At 41.0% G+C, this 19,174-nt stretch overlaps 1 protein-coding gene across 1 annotated transcript in view; it reads left to right on the top strand.

The window, feature by feature from the left end:
• The first annotated feature begins 1,002 nt into the window (after positions 1–1,002).
• The window catches only part of LOC127044533 (macrophage mannose receptor 1-like), a 53,232-nt gene continuing 35,060 nt past the window's right edge, over positions 1,003–19,174 (top strand). Inside the window, exons 1-9 of the mRNA XM_050939514.1 lie at positions 1,003–1,069; positions 4,678–4,839; positions 5,687–5,800; positions 9,018–9,164; positions 10,453–10,635; positions 11,883–12,037; positions 15,302–15,415; positions 16,624–16,739; positions 18,979–19,127. Coding sequence (XP_050795471.1) covers positions 1,009–1,069; positions 4,678–4,839; positions 5,687–5,800; positions 9,018–9,164; positions 10,453–10,635; positions 11,883–12,037; positions 15,302–15,415; positions 16,624–16,739; positions 18,979–19,127 — 1,201 coding nt within the window. The 5' untranslated portion in view covers positions 1,003–1,008. The remainder of the gene's footprint in view (positions 1,070–4,677; positions 4,840–5,686; positions 5,801–9,017; positions 9,165–10,452; positions 10,636–11,882; positions 12,038–15,301; positions 15,416–16,623; positions 16,740–18,978; positions 19,128–19,174) is intronic.

The raw sequence follows: 19,174 nt of genomic DNA, 5'->3' as shown, positions 1-19,174 counted from the left end.
CATTATATAACACCACAGGTGGATGCTGATTCTAGAATAGTTCCTTTTTCCGATTTAGTTTAATATGCTTCTACTTGAAATGCCATGTCAGTAATTGCATTGTGTAGACAAGACATGTACTATGGGAGCGGGATTGTCCTGTACAGTCAGCCTCACCCCTTCTACCACTAGGAAATGCGGTGGTAATATTCACTAGTTCAACAATATAATGTACAGAACTGTTGAATATTCCCACTGCAGGTATTTAGATAAATGTCATGACCTTTCTTGAAGAAGGCCCTTGGAAGTGTTATATGACAGTTGTCTAGTCCCTACACAGGAAAGCTAGAAATTACCTTTGAAATGCACTGTTTCTGAGATACCTTTTGGCCAAATGTGTATGTTGAGGCTGGCACATCTGGCAATCCTAATTCAGCAATCTTTGTTTTCAGAATTAAAATTCTGCTTGTCCTGCCAGGAGATTTTAACTGAATAATGCTGTAAAGTTAATTCCTTACCTTCCAGACAGGTGGAAATGTGAGCTGCTACCAATGTTACTGGAATACTGGAAGTGTTGTCTCACTATCTGTCTGAGGTGTACAGTTTAAATGTAGCGGCTGAGCTTTTATCTGTGTTCTGCTACAGGCTTGACACTGTTAGCTCCCTAATATCTTTTAGCAATTTCATTGGCCTGGAAACCCAACAACTGACCCAACATTGTCCCAGGAAACTGCACTGAATTGTAACCACTTTGTTTATCACCTGCATTTCTATGGAAAGAGACTTTGCCCTCAGTAAAGAGCGATTCACTTACAAAAGCAAAGTTTGCTCTGTTAATTCCTGCTATTTCAAAATGCCACATGTGACAGGATAGTTCCTTATTTAGAGCCCAGAGCTTTCCCCTGATCTGTCAGCCCTGTGATACATAGTAGGACCTACCAGCCGGCTCCTTACAGGAGGATTTTGTTGACAGCAACTAATTACCATTCATTACTTAGTGGAAAGGAAGAAAGGAATGAAACATTTGCCATGACATTCTCCACATTGCTTGTTTTCCTCTCTCTCATTCACAGTACTTTGCAGCTGCTGGGTAAGTCTCCATTGTGTGTCCACTGTAAACACTAGATATTAAAGATATTTACCTCATGCTTTTCCTTGGGAATTTTGATACTCTTTCGTGTAGAGTCTGGCTACTCTTTCTTTGTTATTAATTTATAGCTGTGATGTGTGGGACCCCGCCTCAGCGAAAGTTGCAGATTCACATAGGATGGACGGGAAGGCACAGGGCCTAGCAGGATATCAGAAAAAGATACAGAGGGAGAGACAGGACAGAAACTTTAATTCTGAATGTCATGACTTGCAAATGGTTGAGGCCAGTTTATTGATGGCTCTGCATGGGTGTGCAATGGGAGAAGAAGGTGTAAATAGCTTTCTCTGCCTTCCCTTGCAATGACACCCCTTGTGCAGTGATCACCCCTAGGACGGTTGCTTTGTGGAACCATTTCTTCATGGCAGCATTATCCAGGTCTCTACCCTCTTTGAGGAAGAGACTACAAGAGCTTCCCCCCCACATTAGGCTGGAGTCTCATTTCTGATCTGGTCAGTGTGTTTACATGATGGATGAAGGAATGGATGTAGATGATAAAGGGTAATCTACACTGCAATCGGAGGTGTGAATTCAGCTCAGGTCAGCATACCCATTCTAACTTTACTCTAGCTAGTACTAATAAAAATAGCAGCGAAGATGTGGCCGCTCAGGCTTCAGTGCAGACTAGCAACACGAGTACATGCCTAGGGTTTCAGGCAAGCTTGTACAGCCTGAGCTGAAGCCCATGCCACTATTTTTAGCTGTGCTAGTTAGCTTTAATCTAACACAAGAATGCCTGCCCGAGCTGCCATCACTTCTTTGACTGCAGTGCAAACATACCCAAACATATAAAGTGTGTGTGTGCATGCACATAGATAGAACGACCCCATATTTTTAAAAGTGACATGATTTTGTGTGCCTCTGTGTTTTGAGTGCCCAACTTTAAACAATTTCAGGGGCTGGATTGGGGCAAGTGTGCAAAAATCACTAGTTAGATATGAAATCTTAAGTCATATTGTAGGCTGAGCTGTTAGGCTGACCTATTATTAAGATTGCCCAACACTCTCCATTATAAGGCCATCCTTTTGGTTGCTTATCACTTTGCCAAACTTTAATTGTTTGGGCTGAAATTTTTCATGGATATCTTCCTCCGGCTGAATTTTTTTGATTCAGCCACTTCTGAGAATGCAGTTAGGGAAAATAAAGTTGTTTTTCAATATTAAATTCTGATGACTATGGCTTTGGAGAAGAGACTGTATAATTGGCAGGGGCTACCCTTTGTGTCTGGGATCTGGCTTATGCCATTCCTGTGGAAATCTGTCTGAATTTGGTCAAGTTATAAGCCTTTGGAAAATCACAGTTGGCACATATTCCATGGAGACGAAGTATATTTTAGTAACTAGTATCTCTGAAGATTCTGTCTTCATAGGGCATATCTGAGCTTCTCTCAGCTACTAGTGTTGACTAAACTGCATGAGTCGTCCCCAGCATTCAGCTGAGCATGTTCCATCCTCTCTCAGCTCTTACAGCTGATCAGACTGCTCATGCACCATTCCCATAGGGGTAACATAGTCTCACAGTTCATACATGTGACCAGACTGCACATGCACCATCAACACATAGTGACTGTGGGGGAAGACCTGTGCATAGACGGAGGCATGGGATTGGCTAGGGGAGGCTAGGCCTGGGAGCCAGGGAAGGAAACGGGTGGAGAGAGAGTGGATGACGAACTGAAATTGAATGAGGAGCCAGGGGAGAGTGGGACTGACAGGGCAAGGAAACTGGCAACTGGAACCAACTGGGGGTGGGAGGAGGTGCAGGGAGGGAATACAGATTTAATGAGGAGCCAGGCTGCATGGGGGATAACTGGGATTGGCTGGGAAAACCGACTGGGACAAGAAGCCAAGGGAGGGGAGAACAAGGAGTCTGGAGAAGGAGACTGGCACTGGGAGCCAGTGAGGACAGAGAGCATGGCCAGGGAGATAGGTGACTGGAGCCTGGGGAGATATGAGGGACACATCAGGCAGTGGTGGAGGGAACTGGGAATAGCTAGACAGAGAGACTTGGAGCATGATGGGGGAGATGTGGACTGGGAGAAACTGGTAGAGGGAGTCTGGAGTGGGAGACTAGGACTTGTACAGCAAGGAAATTGGGACTGGGACCAGTAGCCTGAGGAGTGGAGACTAGATGAGGAGAATGGGCTTGGGACTGGGAGTCAGTACAAGGACTGGGGCAGGGTTCAAGACTGGGGACAAAGGAGTCTGTGCCATCTAGAGCACTCTCACCTTCTGTCATAAACAGATGGTTAAGGGTCAATGTCTCTTTTACCTGTAAAGGGTTAAGAAGCTCAGTGAACTTGGCTGACACCTTACCAGAGGACCAATGGGGGGACAAGATACTTTCAAATCTTGGTGGAGGGAAGTCTTTGTTTGTGCTGTTTGTTTTGTTCATTGTTCGCTCTTGGGGCTAAGAGAGGCCAGACATGCAGCCAGGTCTTTCTCCAATCTTTCTGAATCAGTGTCTCATGTTTCAAAATAGTAAGTACTAGCTAGAAAAGGCAGATAAGTCTTATGTTTGTTTTCTTAACTTGCAAATGTGTATTTTGCTGGAAGGAGTTTTACCTCTGTTTGCTGTAACTTGGAATATCAGGCTGGGGTGGGGAGTCCCTGTAGTCTATATGAGCTGAATACCCTGTAAACATTTTCCATCCTAATTTTACAGAGATAATTTTTACTTTTTCTTTTTTAATTAAAAGCTTTCTTTTTTAAGAACCTGATTGATTTTTTTCCTTGTTTAAGACCCAAGGGGATTGGGTCTGAACTCACCAGGGATTGGTGGGGGGAAAGGAGGGCGGGAAGGTTAATTCCTCTCTGTTTTAAGATCCAAGGAGTTTGGATCAGTGTAACCTCTCAGGGTAACCCAGGGAGGGGAAAGTCTGGGAGGGGAAAAAGGGGGGGAATGGTTTATTTCTCCTTGTTTTAAGACCCAAGGGATTTGGGTCTTGGGTTCCCCAGGAAAGGTTTTGGGGGAACAGAAAGTGTGCCAAACACTATATTTTGGCTGGTGGCAGCGTTATCAGATCTAAGCTAGGAATGAAGTTTAGAAGTGTCTATACAGGTCCCCACTTTTGGACTCTTAAGTTCAAACTGGGGGAAAAATACCTTGACACCTTCAGAGCCTGAAATGGAACTCATGATCCCTGAAGCTCACCATTCCTCTGCTGTCAGAGGCAATTGTCCGTGGGCATGGGTGAGCATGAGTGACAGTTCATCTGAATGCCCACCCTTCCCCTTTCACCTATGTTTAAGGCTATCTTGGATTTTGTGAGCAAAACCACATTTAAGATACTCACCCACTCCTAGCTCTGCCCCCTCCCTGCAAAAAAAATTCAGAAGTTTAGAAGACTATACAAAATAGAATTGTACTAATATAATTCAACTCCTGGTTTGATTTTAATGTTGCTGTTGCTTTAGAATTGATGGTATTTTACAATTAATACCATACACTGATGGACTCTGACAGATTTTGCATTCCATAGAAGCACAGACTACAGAACAGAGTCTATTTGGGCCAATCATAAATAATATTGCATATCTTTCTTCCCTTTCCAGGTGACACTGAAAGATTTTGGACTACAGATTCTTTGACAGGTTTCCACTACCAGATAAACTCCCAATCAGTTCTAACATGGCACCAAGCAAGGAAAAGCTGCCAGCAACAGAATGCAGAATTATTAAGCATCACAGAGATACAGGAGCAAACATACCTGAGAGGTAAAGCAACAAAGTAATCAAGAGTGAAAAGGCTGCACTGAAGTTAATGGAAAATCTCTCATTGATGTCAGTGGGACCAGGGTTTCACCCACAGTGATATTTCTGTTTTTGTGTCAACTCTAAATATATCTCAATGGCCTGAGAAACCTTTTCAGTGAGGCAGCAGCATTTATGCCACCCTTTTAAAGGATAAAACACTTCCCCCCACCCACTAGCCTGCAGTACAGGAACACTGGCCATTCCCCTTTCGGGGAGCATAGTGACATTGGCCATTATAGTTGGTCCTATCTTGCATTCCGTGAAAAACAAGAAGCAAGTCCTGGTGCAAAGATTGTCTCCACATCTCTGCTTCCTCCCACTACTGTTCAGGAGTAGCCATAATCTGATCCATAGATTATATGTTTCCTGTAATCTTTAGTGATTATTTATAACTCCAAGAGAATACATGAAGGTAGTTAGTCTCATGCTAATATGAGTGGACTTTACATGCATCAACTTCCAATAATGCCAGTGGAGTTAATAATTTAAGCTTCTTTATAAAAGTCATGAAGGAAGCTTCATAAACACCAGTTTGGAACAGGACCAGAAGAGAGCTAATGAATCTTTCACGTGCTATGTTTGTGCTGAAATGGAAAGTTCATTTATTCCTTTAATTTCCTACAGAAATCTCTGTAACCTTTCACATATATGCTCACATGTATATTGTGTTCCTATTTTCATCTATATATTTAACTAATTGGAAAAGCAATATTTTTATTGATTTGCTCTGTCTCAGAAATGTAGATTTCCTATTTTTAGTTTTACTTCTTTTGATTCAAAGTTTCATTTAATTTCTTTTGTAATTTAGAGATAACTAAAAATATGGATTCTGCTCTCTGGATTGGACTTAATAGTTTGAATTTTAACAGTGGATGGCAGTGGATTGGTAGCAGTCCGCTCAGATATTTAAACTGGGCTCCAGGTAGGTAAATCTGTTTATAATAATCAAAATAGATCTTCTGCTGGTGTAAAGTGGTATAGCTCCACTGAAGTCACTGATTTACACTAGGGCCTGGTCTACACTACAAGTTTGTCTCGAATTTAGCAGCGTTAAACTGAATTAACCCTGCACCCGTTCACCCAACGAAGCCCTTTATTTCGATATAAAGGGCTCTTAATATCGATATCTGTTCTCCTCCCCGATGAGGGGAGTAGTGCTCAAATCAGTATTACCATTTTGAATTAGGGTTAGTGTGGCCGCAATTCGACAGTATTGGCTATCCCACAGTGCACCATTGTGTCCACTCTGGACAGCAATCTGAACTCAGATGCACTGGCCAGGTAAACAGGAAAAGCCGTGCTATGGCATCTGCCTGGACAATCCAGGGAAAAGGGAGCGAAATGATTGTCTGCCATTGCTTTCACTGAGGGAGGATTGACTGATGACATTTACCCATAACCACCCATGACAAATTTTTGGCCCCATCAGGCACTGGGATCTCAGAATTCCAATAGGCAGGGGAGGCTGCGGGAACTATGGGATAGCTATGGGATAGCTATCCACAGTGCAATGCTCTGGAAATCGATGCTAGCCTAGATACATGGACACACACCGCAGAATTAATGTGCTTAGTGTGGCCACATGCACTCGACTTTATACAATCAGTTTCTGTAAAATTGGAATAATCCCGTAGTGTAGACATACCCTTTCTGATGGTCTGCCCTATCATTTTTAAGAGTAAAATTCTCTGATACACATTATAGATTTCAACTCCAGTATTTTTTATTATTACAAGCATGGAACTTGTCTATAGAAATGAGTATCATTTGGAGTTAATAATCACCAAACAGATGTGATCCAAATTTTTCCTTAAAATGTAATCCAAAAAATGAAAAATATGAATTGAAACTTCCAGAAGCAGACAAATATTTAGGAAATAAAGGTCTTGCATCTTCTTCACATGTTCTAAATATTACACACTGTTAGAGTAAAACTGATGCTTCATCAAAAATCTTCAACACATTCTATTTAGAAACAGGCACCACTGCATTCTTTGATGACAGTGTAACTGGAATAATGCAGCAGAAATCAAGCCCACTGTTGCTTATATAGTCTATTACATATTTTCTGATTTTTATTTCTAGGGCCAGTTGCATGAAAACTTGGTTGTAACTTGTATGTGTTCATCTGCTCTTGTAGCTTATTTGCTGCTGAAATCAATAATTCAATGCTTGTGACAGGGTATGATTTGAGGGGAACATGATAGTTTCCAAGCTGCTTCCACAAAATAAACTCTGGCCATGTAAGTTGACAAATGAACAGCTGCTCATAGTACATTGTGCAGATATTCAAAATATGATCATGTGAACTGCTAGGCTTCTCCTCAGTAGGTCTTGAATATACCCCTGGGCTCACTGGGCTTGGCTCTTTGATTAAAGAAAAAGGAAAAAAAGGGGATCTGTCTTCCAAACTCCACCCACTTCTGCCACCCACTTGTGGCACCAAAATAAGACATCACTCACAATAACTTGTGTGGATCTATCCTTCCCTCTCCACCCTTTCTGATATGTACAATGAAGTTATCAACAATGTTGACATTTAAATTATCATTACTGGGTATCTGCATTAACACCTCACAGAAATGAACAGGGCAGTTCACACCACTCGGAGCTATTGCTCCAGGGTCTCTGCAGACACATCTCTGCAGCTTACACCAGGTCTGCACTACAAAGTTATGTCAACGTAAGCCACCTTGTGTCGACTTAGGCCTTGGCTACATTTGCTAGTTAGAGCACATTAACTCAGCCCTGGGTGCCCTAACTCCTGAGGTGTCCACACTGGCACGGTACGTAGAGCACCCTGACTCCGCGGCTGGAGTGCCCCTGGTAATCCACCTCCATGAGAAGCATAAAGCTTGTTGCGCCACAGCTGGAGTGCCGCAGTGGCAGTGTGGACACCCTGGTCTGTTAATATGCTCTGATCAGCCTCCAGAAGTGTCCCACAATGCCTGTGCTAGCCACTCTGGTCATCACTTCGAATTCTACTGCCCTGCCTTCAGGTAACCAACTGTCAAACCTGCCCTTCAAATTCTCTGGGAATTTTGAAATTCCCCTTCGTGTTTGCTCAGCAAGGCGTGGAGTGCTCTGAGCACATCTTTCCGGGTGACCACGCCTCCAAGCGCCAGGCGATCCCCAGGATGTTTAGTGTTTAGGGGTGGGGAAGGAAGCTGTCTAATCCCAGCTGTGCTCCAGCTGTAGGAATTATACCTATGGGCAGAAATCAAGGGCCATGAGAGAAAGGGGCCATGACCAGGACGCACTGCAGTGCAGGGTTAAAGTGAAGGAGCTGCGGAATGCCTACCATAAAGTGTGGGAGGCAAGCCACTGCTCCAGTACTGCCCCCATGACCTGCCATTTCTACAAAAAGCTGGACGCGATACTTGGGGGTGACCCCACCTCTATAATGAATAAATGGGAATCTTGACTTGAAACAGAGATTATTTTATATTTTACCTTTGAATTTTGCAGGAATACTGTGTCCAGTCCTGGTACCCACAATTCAGAAATGATGTTGATAAATGGGAAGGGGTTCAGAAAAGATCCGTGAGAATGATTAAAGGATTAGAAAATATGCCTTATAATGATAGATTCAAGGAGCTCACTCTGTTTAGCTTACCTAAGAGAAGGCGATGGGGTGACTGTCTGTATATATCTACATGGGGAACAAACATTTAATAATGAGCTCTTCAGTCTAGCAGAGAAAGGTACAACACAATCCCGTGGCTGGAAGTTGAAGCCAGAAAAATTCAGACTGGAAATAAGGAGTAAATGTTTAATAGTGAGAAAAATTAACTATTGGAACAATTTACCAAGAGTGATGGTAGATTCTCCATCACTGAAATTTTTAAAATCAGGATTGGCTGTTTTTCTACAAGCTCTGCTCTAGGAATTATTTTGGGGAAGTTCTGTGGCCTGTGTTATACAGGAGGTCAGGCTAGATGATCCCAAGGTACCCTTCTGGCCTCAGAATCTATTAACTTTTTTCAGTTTGATTAATCTGTGCAGCTGATAGCACTCTACATCTAGTTAGTTTAACAATCATAAAGGCAAGAGAGATCACCAAAAAATTGTTCCTTCCATTGGTGACATGATTTTTTGCAGTGATTACATGGAGATTCTGTTTTATATGTTTGTTAAAGGAAGCCCCTTCCCAGCCCCTGGTAAACTCTGTGCCATGCTGAATCCCAGAAGAGCTTCTAAATGGGAAAACCAGGCATGTAATCAGAAACGTGGCTACATTTGTAAAAGGGGAAACTCCACTTTAGAGTCTGTCAATATGCCTTTAGGTAAGTGTGTCAATTTAATATAAGGTGATTTGGTTTGTTGTTTTGTTTTGTTTTTGGTAGAAATTGCAGCCTGCAAAGATGTGCAATGGATAAAAAGGAGATGCATTTTGATCACCATGAAATTGCAGTAGAAGTTATTTATTTAGCCAAGAATAATACCTTAAAAACACCCATGTGTGTATGTGCATGCCTTTGTGCACAAGGAGGTGGGGACACACAATTTTCTATACTGCTTGGTACAAAAGGCCATTATTCTGCCTTTATCCTATATTAACCACTGTGGGAAGAATTCCATTATTCCATTCATCTAAAGCAGGGTGGCTCAATTTTACACAACAAAAAGCCATATTGGCAATTTGACAGGAGCCAAGGAACGAATTTGCATAAACCATAATTGTAATTTCATGTCCCTAATTGCACAACAGGCAAACACCACAGCCACCCTAACCTTTAATGTAAAGAGTCAGTCTGTGATGACTACAGCATGTAATGCTTCATGTCCATCTGAGCAGGACAGCAGGAGCACTAGTTTCCATTATCCACATCTCTGTATTAAAAAGAAGCCATGGGCTACATTTTACATTTCCTTGGACTACATTTAGACTGCAGGCTGCCTTTGATCTAAAGCATAGAAATGACAAGTTAGTAGCAGTCATATGCTATATCTAGAAATGATCTTCAATAGGCTGTTTCCCAGGGATGCTTTGAAAGCTGCTGTAAATGCTCAGTGACAAACTTATTAAACTAGAGAGAGATTTTATTTAAGAATATTTTAACAGACAATAATAACATGAAAAAGAAACGGGTCAAGATTTTTTTAAAAGGGGACCAAAAATTAGAGTCTGAAACCTGTATTTAGTCACCTAAGTGGCCCAGTGTAAAAGGTGACCAATTTAAAGATCAGACAATTAGTTGCAATAGTTTTCAAAATTATTTTTGTTACTGATAAGCAGTTACTAGAGATTTAGACCATGAGTGTCAATACCTGAAATTTCTAGGGAGCTGCCCTATATGACAAGTCTGGGTAGCTCTGTCCAAGTGTGAGTATTTTATGATATTTAGACGTTTAAATGATAAAGAAACATATTTTATTTATATTCACATTTAACATATTTAAAATTAGTCATATTTAAATTCTTACTAGAATGTTCTTGAATTTCTGACCTCAAATTTCACCTATATTCAGCTAGATCTCCTGTATTTTATGCACAGTAACAGAAAATACTGACAGTCTCATTTACATTGTTCCCTTTTACATTGCTCTAAAATATTTTTATTTTTATTTTAGATCCCTTGGGGACTATTAAATGCCCAGATGGGTGGCTGCCATACTCAGGTCACTGTTACATGATTCACAGAGAGCCCAAGGTATGGAAAGAAGCTTTGACTTCATGTAAGAACCAAGATGGAAATTTGGCGAGTATGCATAATATTGCAGAGAACAGCTTTATTGTTTCTCAGCTTGGCTACAGTAAGTATTTCTCAACTGTTTTGTCTGCAGTATTTATAATGAACAGTTAGCTGGTTTTTATTTTGAACACTACTGCTGACATTTATAGCCAAAGAATAGACCAGACTTAATGGGTGTTTTTTATATAAACACAGAAGAATATTTTTGTTTACTTATTAAGTAAAAATCTAAGTATTAAAAAAGTTGTACAGTAGGAAAGGAAAAATTCTATAGCCCCTGAACCCCAGCTTGTGTGAGCCAACCTGCTTTCTTAGTACATAACGGGTGAATCTTGTGCTTCCAACCCCAGTTCCATGCACTGGAACCTGATGAGTTCTGCAGTGACGAAGGTCTTCTCAGCTCGGCCTCAAGCCAACATCTGAAAATGTGCTTAACTTTAAGCACTGGAGGAGTCCCATTAAAATTGATGGAACTACTCATGCTTAAAGTTGAGCATGGACTTAAATACTTTGTTGCATTGGGGCCCTAGTGAAGAACAGTTAGGAAAAAACAACTCTGCTACTTTGTACAAACAAAATATGGGCTATTGTGGTTGGTGTCAGCATAAGTTATTTCATCTTCCTCTCTCTCTAAGAAACCACCAAGTTCCTCCTCCTGTTTGTTTCATGGCCTGCAGGAGACAGTCATGCTGAAGTGTCTCCAAAGAGTTTTTGGGCTGTCAACATTTGGGAAAATGTATTTTTTTTATGAAGAGAAGTCAAAAAGGTGAACAGGGTACATAGAACTTCATCAAATATGTGCCAGGCCAATCACCACAACCAGTGCTGAATTGTGGGATAGCTGGTCTGGTTCTGCAGTTTTCCAGTCAATGGCAGCCCTCTGTTGTTAAGAGGGATGCTATTGCTCAATCCCAGTACCCCTAAGGCCACTACTGACAGAAGACAGAACCAGGCACAAACCAGCATATTCCTGCCTTTATTTTATTGTTTTAAGTTATCAATAAAGTTTGTCAAAAATTGTTTGTATCCCTCCTCTGCCATTTGCAAAGAGCATATGTCTCTTTACTAAAGGCAAGATTTTTTGAGTGAGTCTAAGACTTAGCCATGTTAAAATGAAGGCCAACTTACCCCTCACAGCAGAGAGGGATGTGAAGGAGCAACCTAAATTTTTTGCTAAAGGAGAAAGACTTACCATAACTCTCTTAGTGCTATATCCCAACATCCATGACTGAAATCTCATTCCAGACATGGAAATGTACTCTATTACCAGTAAAAACATCATTAACACACCAACTGCTTTTATGTTAGAGCCAACAGAAGAGCTGTGGATTGGACTGAATGCCCTTAAGATTCAAATGTATTTTGAATGGAGTGATGGGACTTCTGTGACATATATTAAATGGTTACGCGATCAACCAAGCTATGTAAAGAGACAAGAAGATTGTGTTGTTATGAAGGGACAGGTAAAATAATCCAATTATTTTTCATAGATCTGTAGATTTGAAGGCCAGAAGGGACAGCTGTGATCATCTAGTCTGACCTCCTGCATAACACAAGCCATAGAACTTTCCCTAAATAATTCTAGAGTAGCTCTTTTAGAAAAATATTGAATATTGATTTAAAAATGTGACTGCTGGAGAATTCACCATGATCCTGGGTAAATTGTTCCAAGAGTTAATTTACTCTCACTGTTAAGAATTTATGCCTTTTATTGATGCTAATCAATACATAGTTCAGGCTTAAACTACCATTCATTATAAGCCTGATTCTGAAACATTCACATACCTCTCTTCTCCATAACCTTACCAAAAACACATTACACCACTTGAAATTTCACGTGCCAGATCTCAGCCTGACTAATCAGACAGGTCATTTTTAAGATGTCTGAGATCAAAAGTGAAGGATATTATTTTCCTAATGTCTTTTAGCATTTCATATCTTCTAAAAAACTCCTCCCAGAAGTTCCAAAATTGTTTTGTTATTATGGTCATAGCAACAAGTGGTGCCTTTGGTTTTAGTGGCTCACAGTGATTTATTTGTTGTTATTATAAGTGGCTATTGCATACTCAGTTTTCTAATCCACTAGACCATACTCCAGGGAAGTGACTCAGCTTCTGAGTTTGTTTCCCCATCTGTAAACCTAAGATATGTATATACCTTCTTAAGGCTGTGGACATCTTAAATCCTACATTACTTCTGACTGACTGCTTTTACAACCGTAAATACCTTTTAACGTGGTTTTTTTTTTTGTTTGTTTTGCTTTGATTTTTTGTGTACAATGTCCTAGGTTTTAAAAAGCCAAACACTGAAAAGACATACATTTTATGATGTGGAATATTATTCATCCTCCCTCTCCCTGCAAATGAGTCATGAGCAGGATTGGAGCCTCTAGTTCTGGTGCCCGGGTCTCAATCAGTTGAGCTTACCAAGTAACTGGTAGTAGTAGCAGGCTGTTGTCCTCTATGTGGACAAGCCAGAGGAGGGGTATGAGACACATATTTGTTTCTGACAGCAGAGGGATGTTGAAACTCTGGACTCCTGGAGAGTTCTGGAAGGGAGTGTTCTCTCATAGTTACAAACCCTAATTTCCTCTACCTCCTTCCCCAGCCTTTTACCCCTGCCCCGAGCACAGTGTTTCTCAAATGTGGCCACCATGACTGTATGCAGTCACCAGGGGCTATTCTTGTGGCCACAGCTTCCTGGGCAATGATTTGGGGGTGAGGGGAAAACAGTGACCCCTCCCCAGGGGCCACCAGCAGTGGTTGCACTCCACCCCCCTCTGGGGAGATACAAGCTGCAGGAGCAGACAGTTAGTCAGTTCCCCACCTTCCTGGGGGTGGTATGGTTGGGCTTCAGCCCTAGGGTGGCAAGTGGCAGGCTCCAGCCACAGGGCTTTGGGCTCCGTTCCCTGGCTGGGTGATGGTGGGCTCTGGCCCAGGCTCACTCCCATCATCACTTCTGGTCCCTGCTGCCTTCCACAGTGCCCCATCACCCATGCTCCCACTGCCTCTGTACCCATCCGGGGTTTAATTTGTCTCCGAGCTTGCCAGGGCCGAGTAAGTCTGCTGTGAAAAGTGATATTAACAAACAAAAAATATCACTTTTCACATCACACTTACTTATAGCTAGCAAGTCTTTTTTTTTTTAAGAAAGAAACAAAGAAACAAGGAAAAAGACAAGAACATTCAAAGCACCTTATTTGTGTTTCTATTCTGTTTAGGTCCAGTAAGGAATAAAGACAACTGTACATTATTTTTATTATTGAGCCTGCAAATAACTAAATACTTACATACATAAATTAAAATGATTTGGACATGTATATGTGCATATTAATTTGTTTTTCCTAAAGTTAATTAAGTATTTTAGGAAAAATTGTCAGAGCAGCCACCAGCAAGAGTTGGTGGCCTCATTCTGAGGCCAACAAAAAATTTGTTGTGAGAACCCCTGCCCTAGCATGTACCCTCATAACCTATCTCTGCCTCTTGCAGTCTGTCTCTGCTCCTGTGTGCCCCACAACCTCTCTATCCCTTGCACACAGCTTGTGTCTGTCCCATACCACTACTCACCCTCTCCATTCCACTCACTCCATGCAGCCCCTGGCAGGAGCCTGACCAGTTCAAATGGGAACTTTGCAGAAAATAACTGCCAAATTCTAACAAGTCTGATAGTTTCCTGACATTTATAACCTGGCCAAATTTGGTGGACTTTCATGGGGATGGCAAAAGGCATATCCCTGACACCAGGGCATCCCCCTGCCAAATTACAAGACCCTGCCCCAGTGTTACCAATTCTTGTGATTTTTATCACAAATCTTGCTATATTTGGTGTTTTTCTTACAGCTCCAGCTTCTGAGATTAAAAAATTATATTAAAATCTCAGTTTTGGTTTAACTCTCTCCTCCCAACACATATACTATGATTCTAGCTCTCCTGGCTTCAGAGAAAAGCTTGATAACACAAAGACATTGAACTATAATGAAACCAACAGGCCAATAAAAAGAGCCCAATACTTACTATTTTAAAAAAATCTCATGATTTTTAAGCCACTCTCATAATTTTAAGTGCCTCATTCGTGATTACTGAGCATTTCAAGTTGGCAATACTGCTGCTCCAAAGATTCCTCATTCATGCCAGGCAGTATAGAAATGTAGCTAGATTTGTTAAAAATAAATAAATGGAAGTAACAAGACACTCAAAACTACCATAAATAAAAACAAAAATCATTACATGTTGACTGTTTCTCAGCAAAGAACTAATGGCAGATAACTCTTAGGTCTCTTTTACAAAACATGCCACAGGAAAGTTCATCTAGTTCATTATAAAATAATATAATTAATAAATAAAGAGAAATGTCTAACATCAAAACTAATTAACATTTTGTGGGACATTATGATTTATTTTTGTGTGTTTTTCACATTCTCTCTCACAAAATTCACTGGCTTTCAACGAGTCTCCTTCTCATAAGTGTGACATCTTCATACTTATGGGGACATGGTCAAGGCTGCATTACTCCAGTTCTACTCCTTTCACTGGAGTTACAGTAGTGTAGAACTGGAGTAACACTGTGCTGAATCCAGCACATTACTTTTGGATGCAATCTATACTTATCAACCAACTCATGCAACAGATTAAAAATGAGCATGAGCAAGGAGAGAGGAAGTTAGCAGTTTTCTAAAGATTATGCATCCTTCTTCCTGGACATTCTTTTCTCTTTCCCATCACGTTCAGGATGGATATTGGGCAGCTAATGTTTGTGAAAAGAAACTTGGTTATATCTGCAAAAGGACACCTTTACCACAAGCTCCCAGGGAAGTGGAGAGCATCGATCCAGGCTGCCAGAGAGTAAGTGTGAAATTGATTATATTGGGATCTAAAAAGGTCATTTAACCTATTGGGTTTCATGCTCTTTAAAGTACTTTGTCTCTTCCCTCTATTTAGTAACTACTTTTAAAGCAGCCTGGTGTTTTTTTCCCTTAGCAAGCTGCTCATGTATGTACAGTTTTTATCATTCTTCTTCAGATGCAAATCTACTCTGAATTCATTTTTCATTTATCTGAATGCTTCCATCTCCTCCTTCTTCTTTATAATGGAGTCCGGTTTCCTTCTCAGTAATAGATATACATAGACCATTTTGGTTAACAAAAAGTCTTCACAACATCCTGTGTTTATTTAAGGCTCTTAACCCAATGAAATAGCAGACATAGCACCCACCACAGGCCTCTCTGTCTCAAGTCTCAGATATTCTGTCTCTTCATAGTCTTTAGCATCAACAACTAATAAGAAAAGGAAACCAATTCAAAGCAAAGAAGAATCTCCCTTCCCAACTGTCTGGTTCAGATTCCTTACTTGTGGGCTGCCTGGCTGGACTTTGAACATCCCCAACAGGTGATATTGTTCCTAGTCAGCAAACTTAGCAACTCTCATCTGCCCAGAAATCCACTTGTTTACTCCATGGTGGTTTGGGGTAAGCCTCTGTAGTAGACTCAAGAGGAACAAGCCTAAGCTGGATCACAAGGGGTCCTTCTTTGAATTCTGAAGAGCCAGTGTAGTCAGATATTGGTAGCTCTGGTTATATTTGAATAATTTAAATCATTTTTGTATTTCAGGGTTTTAGAGGCCACAATTCATGAGCTACATAGACATAATTTCCCTCTGAGCTGAGCAAAGTCAGTGTTTTGTTCTTCTGGGGTGTGCCTAACCAAACCTGCAAATCAGTGTAAGGCCATCTTGATCAGCAAAGATAATCTTCCACTCCAGGAAAATCATACTAACATAAGAGGAGGAAAAGATGGGTCAGGTGTGAGCTGCCCTGGCAGACCTCCCAGCATCAGCCCCTGAGTAACAGCAATACTGATCTCTGTGGAGGCAGGGAGCTTCCTTTTGTTAAATAACAGCCCTGATTACCTGTAGTGATCACAGTCTGTCCTGTTTTCTCAAATGAGCTTCATCAATCGATTTCACTTTAATATGTATTTATATGTTAAAAGGCAGAACAGAATCAATATGTTAATCTGTCAAGAACTCATGTGTTTGCATCATGTATGTCACAGGGCTGGAAAAGACATGGTTTTCACTGTTATTTGGTTGGACATATATTTGTAACATTCTCAGAAGCAAATAAGACATGTGAAAGGAGCAATGGTTACCTAGCCACTGTGGAAGACAGGTATGAAAAATATTTTTTTTCTACTTTCAAATTTGTGCTAATGATGGAAAAAGCATTGATGGTTTTAAATTTTAAAATACTCTAGAACTTTTCTAGTGCTGAATCAAATACAAAGGATCTATACAGAAAAAAAATGAATGCCTATGTGCCTTGGGGTTTTCTATAGTCTCTGTCTTGGTAGTATCCGAGTGCTTCCCAGGTAAAATTAGATTTGCAGAGATGGTTCCTCATGGGCTAAACGGAGACTTATGCTCTTCTCCATTTCCTGGTTATAGGAAAGCTTTATTATTTATTCATTTGCTTCTTTTCCTTCCAGATCTCATTCTGACTTTTGATGTTCTGTTTCTGCTTCTGTTTCTGATATTAACTATATCCTACAGATCCATTATGACCTCACTTGCAAAGCAGAGACACTTCTGGGATTGGATTTTAACTTTCAAGTTTATATTTTATTTGGTTTATTGAGATTAATACAGTGGTTTAAGTTTGGTTTGACCATTCTTTCATATTGCTTTCATGCATGCATCTACTTCTGTGCATCTCCATACTTGTTTGGATGCTCTATCATTTCAGAAATCCTTCCTCACTCTTATTCAGGATTTTCAAATAACGTTTTCTTACTTGTTTCCAGGTTTTCTTTCTGTCATCTCTTCTCACTGCTCAATCAAATCACATGTAAACTATGCTTCTTGGTCCAGATTTGGCTTGTGAGGGAAATGTAGTGCACACATCTTTCAGTATTCAAAACTGCCAGTGTGTGACATGAGCCATCAGAGTGTGTGACATGAGCCATCAGAATGTGTGACAAATGACCAAAATGTGGAACACCTTGTGTGTTGTACATTGTGTCATAATTGACAATTCTAATGATTTAAATTAACAATTGATGGATTTTAATGACTTTTAATGGTTTATCTTTTTAATTTTAAATGATGGATTGTAATAGTTGTACATCTTTCTTTAAACTATTAGTTTAATTAGTTTATATATCCTTGAGGTGAAATATTTGAGCAAAAATATCAGGGGAAAAATATTTTTTAGTAATAGTTCCTTGTAACAGAGTCAGCACCCACGTCTCGTGAGTTCCCCTTTGTGGTTGGGTGTGAGCCTGCTGTTTCTTAGTTCTTGGAATGAGGTGGCACCCACCTCTCACAAGCACCCCGCGGCCAGTGGTTTCTTTGGAGGGTCTTCAGTGACTCAGCCCTCTGGCCGAATCTCACACACCGTCTACAGGTGGAACAGCAGGAACAAACCCCTTCTGGGGTATACAGTGTTTACTTTCCACCACAGCTTCCTCCCTGGAGACTTTGCCCTCTATACCCGTTCAACATGGCCCAACGAGGTACCCTCCATTGATACGTCCTTTTCAGCAGAAACCCCACCTCCACCCCGCTTAGTCTTTAATTAGATCAACAGGGCCAATTGTGGTACCCTTTCTTGGTCTAGCTAGGTTTTGGGCTCAGTCCTTGCTTGGTCCCCTCAGCCATCCAGGAGTTCCTTCTTAGCTCCCCTGGTCTTCAGCAGCCCTCCTTGGGCTCAGCCCTGCCCTTACTGAGCTGTCCGTGGTCCTGCTGTTCTTCCAGCTGGCCACACACCTGGTTCTCTCTCTTCCAGCTCCAGGCAGCAACTGACTGCTTTGTCTCTGCTCTTCTTTTTATATGGTGCTCCATCAGCCCCTTAGATTGGCTGCTTCCCCTATAGTCATTCTAGGCCACCTGGAGGGCTCCTCCTCTTCCCTTTTCTGAGGCAGGGCTGTGAGGCCTCCAGCAGAGGACCTCTGGACATAGTCCAGCCCATCACATTCCTTTATTAAAAATTAGAGGATAAAGGTTTGTGGGGTCTTTCTCAGCATATGGCCCTCTGTTTCCTAAGGCAGTGGTAGCCCCAAATTTAAACAACAAAACAAAATGCAACACATAAGGAACTAATGGACAGCAGCTCCACCATGACCATATTAGGATCTGTCTCTGCCTTCTTCCTTCTAACTCTCAGACAAACGTATAATGTCTTATACTGTGCAGGAGGAGAAGGAATCATTTCAAATTATTAATAGGCCATAATTATCATGCTTCCTTTCTGGTGTCAGCAGCTGAATTTGTTCAAAGTATAAATTAATAGATTTAAACCAACCATTTTATCATCTTTTAATTCTTTTATCAAGTTTTCCGTTCTGAATGATTTCATTAAAGAGAAAAGCCATGATTAAATCTTAGTTTTGAAACATTATTTTCCTTAACAGAAATGAACAAGCCTATCTGATTAGTCTGATTGGGCTAAGGCCTGAAAAATATTTCTGGATCGGTCTTGCAGATGTAGAGGAACAAGGGACTTTCAAGTGGACCGATGGTGAAACAGTTCTCTTCACTCACTGGAATTCAGCAATGCCTGGTATGTACTGCAGTGCTGTGCGATATGTGCTGTCTGTGGTTTTAGTA

The sequence above is a fragment of the Gopherus flavomarginatus genome, chromosome 2, assembly GCF_025201925.1.
Source record: "Gopherus flavomarginatus isolate rGopFla2 chromosome 2, rGopFla2.mat.asm, whole genome shotgun sequence".
In the NCBI taxonomy this organism is placed as follows: Eukaryota; Metazoa; Chordata; order Testudines; family Testudinidae; genus Gopherus; species Gopherus flavomarginatus.
Note: the sequence above shows the minus strand (reverse complement) of the source record. Positions and strands in the feature narration are given on the sequence as shown.